We start from the raw sequence: 12,541 nt of genomic DNA on the forward strand, positions 1-12,541 counted from the left end.
ATATAAAATCTATATGCAGAATGTTTTTTTTTAAAGCATGGCAGGATAGTTCTCACTGAAATAGGAAATGGATGGGAAAGTGAAATCAAAAAGGTAACAGCAAGAGATGAGAATCCATACGGTTTCTTTACAAGACTAATCAGCACCTTCTGAGAACTGATGAGTGGTAATAAGGACACGATGCTATTTGTTTCCCTCATTTGCTAAGAAAAATAGCCTGGGTATGTAATAGACTTCCTTTCAAGCTTATTATGCCAAGAAATAACTACAAAAAGCAGGCCTTCTTGGGAGAGATCGTTTTCTGGAATCAAGGACACAGTGGAGTTTTGCATGTAGTACATTATGGTCGTGGTCAGTACTGTGTCCCTTGCAGCCTGTTCAGAAGCAGTACCCTAAATCTATGCCTCGATTCAGAGAGGGCTCTGCCTTCCATGTCAGGAGGTTCACAGTGTCTGTCTGGAGAGCATCTCTTCGCCACTGTGATGGGCCTCACTCCTGGAAGGCCATGGCTGTGAGGGAGAGGTGAGTTGGCAGGTTCTGGCAGTTTTGCTTTGCTTATGCAGAGGCAAAGCAGAACAAGAGGTCATCGGGAGACCAAGACTCTCATCCTATTCATTTATAGACCATGGAAAACAGACAGAATTACCCAGCTGTTTTTTTAGTAGTTAAAGCTCTCTGTTGTAAAATGCATGCGATAATATATCTTGATTTTAAGGACAGGAGTGCAGGTTAGGTAAAGGCAGACCTCTGCAATCCCCTGCACATAGTGACTGTGCCTGCCAGTATGCTTCCGTCAAGCCTGAAGATGAAAAAAGCAGTTCCTTTGTACAACCTCTGCACTGGACAGCTCTGGCTCTGCACACTTTGTCCAAACAAGCAGCTTTTCTGCACAAGAAGCCATTGGCGTACACTGGGATATTAAAAGAGATGAGACTGTCCACTACAAACACACCTTTGTGTACTCAGGAGACTCATTTGTAATCTAAACAGTGCCCGGGCCCATTTTGACAAACGCAGAGGAACCGGTCAAAGGTCTTCTCCTCTATCTCACCTCTGCAAGCTTTCCAGAAAGGAAAAAAAAACGTGCAAAGGCTCAAAAACCACTACAGCCTTTCTCAGTCCTGCAGCAACTCTCCTGATACATATATAAGGCTAGCTAAAGGCACATGCCATTAGATGAAAACTTTGCAGGGCCCTTGTTTCTCCCCTTATTAAGGTGATTGGGGCAAAAGATCGAAGATACAAACATGAATTCTAAACAGGACTGTACAGCCAAAGCAGCTGAAAGTTCTGTTTGCAAATGCAGAGCTTGAGAGCCAGATAATAGAGACGGAAAGGGGACCAGCCCACGTGTGTGTCACTCAGAGCCCAGGAGCCCACAGAAGCAGCCCTGCTTTTCTCAGGCCTGACTTTGGAGAGGAATCATCCACTTCACTGCGGATTTTAAAAAAATTTTTTTAGTTTGAGTGCTGTCTGTTTCAGCTCTGTGGAATTGCAAACAAACAAGTCTGTTGCACAACAGGAGATGACACAGTGGTTTCATTTCCAAGAAAGCAGCCCTTGTCCCTTCCTTTGTTTCATGGTGGGATCCCCTTGCTGACAGAAGTATCCTACACGGCCATGAAAGAAGGTACTTTTCAAAGGTGGGTTAGTGCTATTCACTCTCATCTTTTCCTCTGTTTTTGAGTCTGTAGCTGATCCCAAAGCCTTGCCTCTGACTGCTACAACTCAGTGAATCCAGCTGCATCACCACTTCCATGCATCTGCAGGGAGTAATCTCCAAAGATAAGGTCAGAACTACCCACTCTCAGAACCACATTTCAAAATAGGACCCCACCTATGAGTCTCAGGCTGCTGGCATTGATTGCCAGGCTGAGGATTTCTGAGAGCACGGCCAAGTGCATGAAATATGACTCTGTGACCAAGCTGACACAAGAGGCCAAGGAACAGAAAAGGACTGACGTGGAGTTGGGAAAGCTTTCATCAAAGCAGCTGGAAAAATAAATTTGGGTCCCATCAGAGAAAATATGCAATCTTTTATGATGCTTCTGTCCACTTACCTTGCTCTCTCCTTCAATGACTATGACAGGCACAGAAGTGGCAGGCCAGCGGTGTTTGGCTGGGAGGGGTTTATCACAATTCCATAAAACAATAATCTGAAAGAGAATATTGGACCACGATCACACACTGCTTTTGGCAATGCAGCCCAAGCCGTACAGATTCAGATCTCCAGATTTTGAATGTCAAGACTAACAAGAATGATACAAATCTGTATAAAAACAACATTTCCTACAGTAATTTCATTCATCCTAATTATATACATCCTCTCAAGTAAATGTAAGCTGAACAAGAACTCAGGAAGTCTCAGTTTAAGCCAGGTCACATGGATGTCACTGATTTACTTTGGCTAAAATACTTGTGATTCTCCATTGTAAGAGGGTGCTCCCACTGAACTCCTTGAGGTTTCTTTTAGAGGAGCTAAAATCTTGGCACTGCTGAGTCTAAGAGCCACAGTAGGAGGAAAGGTAATCATGTAGAGACTCTTGAGACACAGACATCCTTTTGCAGTTTGCAGCATACACAAACCTGATCTTCAAAGTGCAATCATTGTTCTACCTGTCTCCTGAAACAAAGGGGTTTCATTATTGTCTCTGTTCCAACCACATCATACTCAGAACTTTTGTTTCCCATGCATGCAGGTCACAGACACTAGACATCTCAGAGAAAGGAAACATGAGAACAGAAACAAGGGTTTGAATGTAGACTGAGAAGACCTGAAATCAATAGGCTCTTCACTCCTGGGACAGTAGTTCTGTCTCCAATGTGACTGACAAACAGTGCTGCTTACCTGTGCACAGTACTGGGACTTGGCTACAGCAACCAGGAGTTTCAGCACAGGCTGAGATTGGGAAACCAGAGGAGTTACTGCATGGATAACGGCAGTGAATGTGGGGAGAGGCTTCAGACCTGAAGCAAACAGATATGCATTCAGTAAAGACAAAATTGCCCCATTTAGTAGAGATTAAAGGACTTGGAGATGGTAAAGCAACCCGTGCTTAACGCAAGCCTTCCCAATCTTTTAGGTCATCTCTTTAAGTCATGGATCAGAGATGACACTTCACTTCACTCCCACCTCCTCTGAAATACCTGACTGCAATACAGTTACTGCCTTCTCTTGTTATTTCCACAGATGTCCTGTGATTTCTTTCCTTCATCCATTTTGCCCCACAGGTAATACCTAGTTTGCTCAATGAAATTTCTTGACATTGGCTGTCTGGTTTTGCTGCCCGGCTCTGAATGCATGACATTTTCTACAGGTACATCCCTCATTTCCGGAACTATGTTCTGTTTCCTTAGTTCTATTAAGCTGCTGTAAGGCTTTTGCTCTTTCTGGATCAATCCCCACCCACGTGCATCTTCAGTTACCTCCTGAGCTGACAATTCTATTTACATCCTTGCCTTTCAATTCTGGTATTTTTGTCTTGCTGTGATTTACTTTCCTGCCCGAAATAACAGGTCGTACTGGCTTCTGCCCTTCATTACTGCTCTCAGTCTTATCTACACTCATCTGTGTGGGGTCATAGTCCTTTTTCATTAAAATTCCCACAGAAACCTTCTCCTCCTTCTTTATGATGGTAACTGTGAATTTTTAGCAGGTGGGCAGCACAGATCACACAAGTGGGATGGCACAGCCTGTGCCAAAAGTGGAAGCAGTCTCATAAGCAGGATCACTTCAGACTGCAGACACACCCCCCACAGAATTCATCACTGAATCTGTTTCAGAAAAAGCCACGGACCTAACTTCTATTCATTCCCTCTACTGGAATCTGTAAGAGGACACAGAGTATGGAGAATAAATCCATACCCACTATGCACTCCAATTATAAGTGTCATGGGTAAATTACCACTTTTCCAATTTGCCAAACACAAATAAACAAAGTAAGCAAAAAAACCCTATCCTTCTTATGTCCCCTTGGGCCACGAACGGGTCAGTAATTCAGGCATTAATTACCGGCAACTGGAAAGTATGAAGGGACCCAATTTTTTTTCAAAACAATATTTGCAAGCGAGAGGCACATGATGCATGTTGATGAGTCAGAGACATTCCAGTCTGCAGTGAGCAGGGAATGGAAAGAGGAAGCATCAGTAACTAGATATGAATGGTAAGTCACCTGGCACATCCTATTCAATAATCAACGATATTCCCGATACCACTGCAGTGTAGGAAGAGTTCACTCACCGAGATTAGCATAGTAGTAAGGAAAATCTCCCAGATATGAGGAATACTGTGGCAGTACAAATAACCCTCCAGGATGTTTGTTCCATATTAAGCTGTTACGTGATATGTGCTTAAATATTCTGTCCTGAATAATCTGGAAAACAAGAGAGGCAATGACTATTAACAGACTCTAATAGCCACTGGTAGAAGCTTCAGGGACACCAAATGACTGGAATCATCATTCAGTTTGCAGAAAGCTGAGTCACACAAATTCTGAGACATTCCTGCTTCATCTCTCTCAAAATGACCAGTATACTGCAACGCCACTCCAGCAGCTCAGGCTTTGTGCAGTAGGCTTCAGAGCACCTCATTACTCTCTGTGGATGTGGGGACCTTGCAATTCACTGCCTTCTGTATTTAAAGTCAATCGTTTCATCTATTAGAGTGAGTTAGTGGTAGTATGCCTGATTAGTGCATTGTCAGTTTTACTATCCAGAACTCACACAAGATAATTATTTTAGGATGGCATTACAAAGCGAGGTATTATTTTGAGATAACAAGAGCATTCAAAACCACAAAGACTTTCAGCAAATCAAGCTGCACTAATTATTCATTTTTGCTTATTATAAAGGGTTATTAGTATTCAGATACATCACTGATTCTACGTCTCAGTTCAGCAACAGCTCCTTGGCTGAAAAAGAAGATCTTTCAGCAACTCTGCTGTCTATCTTTGTGGAGGGCCACAAACACAGATTCCCAGACTTTTAAGGGCAGACCAATTTGATAGGTCATCTACTTTATCATCTGGAATACAACAGGCCACAAGAAAGATACACAGCCATAGAATTAATTTGTATTTGTAAAACTAATTGCAGCTACTTCAGATCAGTTGCCACTATGTAAGAACCAGTCTGGTTCTTACACCAACAAGAGCTTTCCCAAACTTGCTGCAAAGGCATAACAACATTCAGCAGTGAGAAGTTAAAACTAGACAAATTCAGCAGCCCAAGACGACACAATCTTCTAAGTACAATCTGCTGTTGGGCCACACTGCTGTTGGGTTCTTACAGATTTGTCTTCCTTGGAAACACGAGAGATTGGCATGTCTGGCAACAGGATATTGGAAGGGGCTGGGGGATGCTGAAGGGAGAATCCTCTGCTAAGACAGCTAAGCGAGATTTCCTTGCCTCCTTCTGCAGCTCATCTTCTGGGATCTCCTAAGGAGATTTCATGGAATTGGTGGTTTATGCACTGCACAGGGCTCAAATGCCAGCAACATGTTGGTTCTCTTTGGCCTTTACCTGGGCTTATCTGGGTGAAACCCTGTGGCTCTGGAGCAAATCCGATCCCTAGGTCCATTCTGGCCTTATAGTCTATGACACTAAAGAAGGTCTATATCTACAGCATAGGAAAAAAAAAAGCAAGCAAAAAGACCTCAAATAACAAAAGCCAAAGAAAAGCAGCTGCTCCAGTCTAAGCAATCTAGAAATCTCTGCAAGCAATTGAGTTCAAGGACATTTGGTGAGTACAGAACATGATCAGGCATTTCCCTGGAATTCTTGATTGCCATAACAAAAATAAAATAAAATAAATTCAAGCATTAATTATCTTGTGCTAGACAATCCACTGCTGGTGGCCATGTAAGCACAGTTAACTTGGGGCAAATGTCAGGCGTTTGTATGCTTGTCTTGATTTTGCCTACAGTCAACTAGCATTACTAACATGCAGCAATTTGCTGACATGTCTAAGTTAATTTAACTTATTTTTGTGTGGGAATAACAGTCTTAATGACCATATTTCCATCACTGACAGGAGCGGATCTGGCTATTTGGAAAGTGAGGTGTATCAGTTGTCAGACCTCCTATGTGGTGGGAGCAGTGAGGGAGAAAAGAAATTGACTGCTGTTTCCCCATCTGCAAGTTATACCCCTGAACAAAGACAGAACCTAGAAAGCACTTATTTTCGAGTGTTTACCACGAAGCCTAAATACTGCAGCTCCTTCCTCCTCTTTTCTCAGAACAGGAGCATAATCAGATAAGGGAAGTCTGCGAATTTACACGGTCAGGAGGTTTTCACAGACGGCGGAGATTTCCACTGAGCTGGTAGCCAACAAGGCTGCAGGGGAAACACATGGCTCGCATTCAGCCCTGCCTCAGCGCAGCCGGAGCGTGAGCAGCTCTAACACTGAGCAGACCCTGCTGCCACGCACGGAACGCGGCCCTCGGTGCACAGCACGCATACAAATCTCCCGGCCACGGGAGCTGACCTGCACCATACATCACGGCTCACCGACGGGGATTAATTTATCACACTCCTGGTCTACGTAAGAAATCTAGCTGTCTGCAGTGATAGAGGGGAGAAAAGGCAACTCGGCAGAAAGAGAGCAGAAGTGTATAAAAAAAAGATCACATGGGGGATCAATCAATTAGAATTCAGAGTGCACAGTATTACCCACATTGCAGGGACAGACAGCAGCTATACAGTGTCTCCAGCGGTGAGGCATGACAGGAAGTTTAATAAGAGAAGGAAGGTGTTATGAACTCCATAGAGAGCTCCCTTTTTAATTCATTAATAATCCAGTATTTTTGTCTCCCTCACCTTCATATTTCCAAAAGTTCATATACCACCTTAATCATTGCCTCTTCCTAATATGCCTCAGCCAAGCACCACACACTTCTTGCATGCCCTTTGTGCTGTCCTCTCCCCTCCTCTCTCTTCCTGAGCAGAGCACTGAGCATGCTGCACAGGTACTTAGGTGTGTGTATCTGGGGCTTGTTTTCACGGAAGACCAAGCTGAAAAAGTGCAGATTCATTGGCACATGTGTATGGATGATGCTGCTGCTAGAACAGACCCACATGAATGCCCATCTCATAACTCACACCATGTGGATGGCACCAGGCAGCTCCTCTGGACCTGCAGGAGGGCTTACTGGCCAAACACTTCTAACCTCCCATTTTGGGCTATGAGCTGTTTGGCTCAGGTTACTAAATGCTGTGAAAAGGTCAAGGACCTGAAGATGTGATCTCATGTTTCCACAGGTATCCAGGATACAAGGCAGATATCCTTGTGGACACCTGATCTTTTGCTACACTGATAACCACATATCTGGATATCGGCACAGCATTGAAGCAAGCTGCAGGTATCATCAGAGCACTCTAACACCACAATATTGCAAGAGAAGATGGATAACATAAGCCCGAAAAAAATATTCTTGCCAGGAATTTAAGACTTAGGTTTTAAAAAAGGCATATATTGCTTGCAGATTTCGGACAGCAAAAATCACTCTCTTAGCTGTTATACCCCTTTTCTAAAGAAAATTAACTCTGGACAATGTGAAATGAGTGTCTGTTCATACGAACAAAATTCCTTGTAGCTTTCTTTACAAATTTTAAGAATCTTGAATAAAACAAAACAAGAACCTAAGGTTCTAAAGGCAAAACCACCCTTGCAAACAAATGGAAAATCCCAGAAAACAACTTCAACACCAAGTGTACCTTATTTGGTTCCATTAAATTCAACCTTGCAGGAAGATTTCTGTTTTTCTTTTCCTCTTTTTTTGCCTCCGAGCAGGAACTCCAGCTTGTTGCATATCTAGCTGCCAGAGCTTTATTACAGGTGTTCCTGTCCCCTGAGCACCTATGTGGGTCAGTGTTGTAGCTGGTCCAGGCAGACTTAAAATCACATCTGTGTGTACTGGAGCGTGATGTGATGGATACCAAGGCCATGGGGGCTGTCTCTTGGGATCAGCCCAGCACAAGGAGAGGGGCAGTGAGGAGAGCTGTGCAGCCTTCTCCTTTTAGCAATCCTTAGTGGGGCGTACAAAGGGAAGGGACAGATGACGGACACCTGGTTGTCTCTAGGGGTACTCCTTTAAGAGTGAATTAGACCCCAAGAGCTGTCATGTGGTCTTCCAGCTTTGCTAATCTGACCTTCTTGTGGGCTGTGATCATTACCACTACTTCATCAGCACTCGTGGAGAGACTAAAGGTGAAGAGCTGTTTTCATTAGGCAGCATGGATGAAGCCATGGGGGGAGAAGAACACCTATGCCATGGGCTCCATAAATGTTCTCTGGCTGATTTTCTCCACCAGCACAGGAAAATCTAAATGACTGTCTTGAAGCAGCTGGAAGTGAGTCTGCCATGGGCAACCTCCACTGACAAAGCATGGGCAGCAGCCCTCCTTCACACTCTGCAAGGAAAAGGGGGACTTTACAACCCTGCACAAAGAGGGCTGCAAATGAAGAAGAATTAGCCTAAGATGAATACGCTGGCACCTACAAAGCAAGCCCCTTTCAGTGTTAACTGTGTGTAAAAAAATTTAGTGCAAAATTGCAAAACAATTAGAAGAGAAAACTGCTTTTGAAATTGTAGCCTGGGTCCTACTTCTAAAGAGCCTTTTATCTTTCCTGCGTCCCTTGAATTCAGAAAGGATTCTCTCCACATTCTAGATCATCTGTCTCCCTGTTTAATAGCAGTCTAATTATGATTATTTATTAATATTTTATAGAAACTTTTCCCTTATTCTGTGTGTGAAGATAAAACACAGTAACTTACCAGCCCCTATTTTCCTTCAGCCAGACTGACAGCCCCATCACAAGACATCAGTGGTCTATGAAATGGTCAAGAAGCTTCACAGCCTATTTTTTTCTGAAATGAATTCTAGAAAGTTTTCTTTAAAAAACATATCTACTACCAATGACAAGGACAGTGATTCGTAAGCCATAAAGCCTTGTGAAGGCAAGATCACACATGACAACTTTTCGTTGTGTTAGACAGCTCCCATTCTTCACCATGTCAGCTCTCTAATGTGGATACCAACAACGAAGGAAGTATTTCCTTAGGGAAGAAAACTTAGCAAGACACTGAGTGTTTCCCCCAGTGACCAACTGCATGTCATGAAACCCAAGGTCTGATGCTGGCTGAGCACTGGAGCAGCCGGATGGCTAAGGAAACCTCGCTGCTCTGCACGATCCCAGATGGCTTTTACTCACCTCTAGTGTAGTCAATACAATCTTCTCAACTGAAGAAAAATAAGCCTCCCACAAGAACTGTGTCTGCTGTCTAAGTGCTAGGATTTTATCCTGATGGATAGACCTGATTGTAGAAGGAATCTGTAATACAAGATGTAATATAGTCAGAAGCTTCAGAAAACAACGCAGTCTCATCAAATTAATATGCTGCTGACAAGCCCTCTCCTCTATTAGCAATCTGCACAGCTTCAGTGCTCCTATCCAACAGGATGTGTGTGCCAACAGTTAGAGCCCTGATGGAGATACAGATGAGACACAGCCCTTTACAACCTTTGCTATTGGCACACTAGAATATATGATTTTCTTTTTTTAATTTGCCTTCTCTCAGTTTTTGGTTGTTTCTATGGAAGCAAAAATTTCCTCTCCCCGTCACTCCGCAGCACTGCGCTGTGTCACAGTGAGCAGCTCCTCCATAAATCCCTCACACACAGCTTTTCATGGACTGGCAGTTCAGCAGACTGGAACCTGCAGGACTCTGGGTCCAACGATAATCCCCACTCTCAGAGTATATTAAAGGGATCTGGAATTGCATTTACACAGCATGGCAATACTAAGTGCCCTGAGGAAAACACAGCGACATCTGAAGCAAGACTCCACTTTTTGGGAACCTGTGGATCAAATTGCATTTTACTCATTATTGTGGGAGGAAAGAGTAATGTCTCTCACAACACCTGGTATTCACAAGGGAAAACACTGCTTTCTTTTCCCCTTCTCCATTAAAGCAACATTTTAAGTTGCCTTACAAAGAAAACCCCCTTTGTCCTGCTGCAGTGACTTGTGATTGAAAATCGGGACTGCTGGCTGGATCACAAAAGGGCTTCCCTTCTACCTCCATCCCCACATCCCTCTTCCACACTGGAGGGAAGCTAACGAGCATACATGCCGCTGGTTAACTTCTTAGGACCTTGACCACGGCCTCCACTACACTACTTTGACAACGCAAATTGACATTATCAAGGGAATTTAACTGCAATTTGCTTCAATTACAAGGGCTACTCACAGCACTGGAAAGGCCTCTAAGATATTTTGCACATCTGTGCTCATTTCTTTCAGGAATGAGGAGCTGTGCCTTTGCACCTACTCTCTTTGTGATTTCGAATTAGGTCACTTTCAGACAGCCATTTTTCACAGAGCTTTCAGCTCAGTCGTGAGCTGCAGAAGTATATGCCTCAGCTGTGTGATGCTCTTTGCACATCCCAGCTCACTCTGAAATTTAACTGCATCCCAACACATCCACTCTTCCCTGGCCAAAAACACTTCGCTTATTCCTAAAACATTCTGAGAGGTGGAAATGATTGTTATTTGGTTTCATGTGCTCTTCAATCAAACAATTTCCTATTACACATTTAATTGGAGTTGTTAAGAATTTGCATGTAATGCATTTTCCACAAGAATCAGTATGTTTTTTACTGCATTGCTTGCATTCAGTTCTACACAGAGCATCCCAAAAGAGAGTGGGTCCACAGTGCAGTGTCAGATGCAATAATCTTGACTCTGCTAAAGACACAGTTATATATAGTAAGAAATTTGAGCTTCCAAGAAAGTAATGACTGTAGTCAAGAGGAAATATTCAGAACGTTAAGGCCGGTTCATTCACCATATTCCCTGTATGTCTTCAGGTAAAACATTCCCTTCAAAAAAGTATGAAAAACAGAAGCTAAACCCAGGCTTTCGTACATGTTTTTTTAACCAACCATGCTGCTGTTGCAGAATGGTGTTTAACTGCACCTAATTTTATTCAGGGAGGGGAATATTCTTTGTCTTCATTACTTTTTCAGTAAATTCCAGTAAGTACTGGGTTAATGAACACAGTGGCTCTGGGCAGCCTGGTCTAGTGGTTGGCAACCCTGCCCGTGGCAGAGGGGTTGAAACGAGATGATCTTTGGGGTCCTTTCCAACCCAGGCCATTCTATGATTCTACGAGTCTGTGAGTCTATACTGGCTACCCACACAAACATATTAATCACACCCATGATCATTACCAAAAACAATCATACAATTAAAGCCACTTCACAGGTGCAATATAGCACTTCTTTCTAAAAACTTAAAACATTCAATCGCATTATTCATAGCCTCACATGTGTGTAAATACAGGTGAGAGCAAGAGAAGAAATCAATATCCATTCACCACCATACCCCTGAATGTGAAGGCCGCTGTGCCTAAGAAGGGCACTGCAAGAAGTCAGGGTTTCACAGACCAGCCTATGCTTGCAGTCAGGCAATGCCAGTGCCAAGGTTAAAAAAAAGCCTTGGTGCCCACTTTCTTGCAACAGCTGGAAAGGAAAATCTGAGCTCCCATTTTAACTGCATTTGCTTATTAGTTATTAATCTACTTGTCCAGATAGACAGGTGGGGAAAATGATGTATTAATACTAATCTGGCAGGATTACACTGGAATTACTAGAACTGGATGACGTCTTAATAAAAGGTCATTTCAGTAGTAAGTCGGGGGAAGGGAACAACCACCTTGCAAAAATAAATGCAGAAAGGCTGGATTAAATTCTCCTAGTGCTGTGATGAGGAGAATATGCAAATAAAAACATCCGAGCTGCTCTAAAACAGGAAATGAAAAACTGTAACATAACAAAAACATTTCCCAGAGCAGACATTCAGGCCCTCTGCCAGCTCTTTAAAAACAGTGTTAATAATGGTGCAGTAGCTGTTCAATATGGAAGCAGCTGTGAGGAGAGCGAACGGCATGTTACCGGAAAGCATGAAGATCAGCAAATTATTATCATTTAAAGAGAGAAATAATTTTGCTCAGAAAAAAAAAACACTGTCCACTGAAGCAAAATCCAAACATCTTTCTCTGGGTTGCAGCTTGTGTCTCATTATCGACAACAGGCAGTCCTTCACAAGGCTTGCTAGGCCAGCTCTTTACAAATATTTACATCTTCAGACAAGTAAGTAGGCATCTAATGAGATTTTTAAAGGTACTTCAATTTCTGGGTGACAACCCCCCTGCACCTCTGAACACTCCTCTCCACAGATGGAAACAGCTCACCACTCTGGAAATGAATAGATAATAACAGAACCCTTCTTCCCATGGGACAAGCCAGCATGCGCTAGTGCGCTATGTGCTCCGCAAACAGCACACTCTGTCCCAAAGCTGCAAAATCCACATTTTGGAAAAAGAGTTCTAAATGTTGTCTTGTCCTCATTAATACATTTTCAAGAGGTCAGGAAGAACATCAGTGCTACTGATGCAGAATGACTACATACGAGACGCACAGTGGCCACTGCAGATCTCGTAGGTCTCAGCTTTGGGCTGAGCAACGGTGTTCCAACAA

At 43.2% G+C, this 12,541-nt stretch overlaps 1 protein-coding gene across 1 annotated transcript in view; it reads right to left on the reverse strand.

The window, feature by feature from the left end:
* Window positions 1–12,541, reverse strand: part of EXT1 (exostosin glycosyltransferase 1) — a 161,199-nt gene that overhangs the window by 9,906 nt on the left and 138,752 nt on the right. The window contains exons 4-7 of the mRNA XM_052703631.1: window positions 9,213–9,332; window positions 4,241–4,373; window positions 2,849–2,967; window positions 2,061–2,156 (exon numbers count right to left, since the gene is read on the reverse strand). Coding sequence (XP_052559591.1) covers window positions 2,061–2,156; window positions 2,849–2,967; window positions 4,241–4,373; window positions 9,213–9,332 — 468 coding nt within the window. The remainder of the gene's footprint in view (window positions 1–2,060; window positions 2,157–2,848; window positions 2,968–4,240; window positions 4,374–9,212; window positions 9,333–12,541) is intronic.

This window comes from Tympanuchus pallidicinctus, unplaced genomic scaffold (genome assembly GCF_026119805.1).
Source record: "Tympanuchus pallidicinctus isolate F22 unplaced genomic scaffold, pur_lepc_1.0 scaffold5, whole genome shotgun sequence".
Classification (NCBI taxonomy): domain Eukaryota; kingdom Metazoa; phylum Chordata; class Aves; order Galliformes; family Phasianidae; genus Tympanuchus; species Tympanuchus pallidicinctus.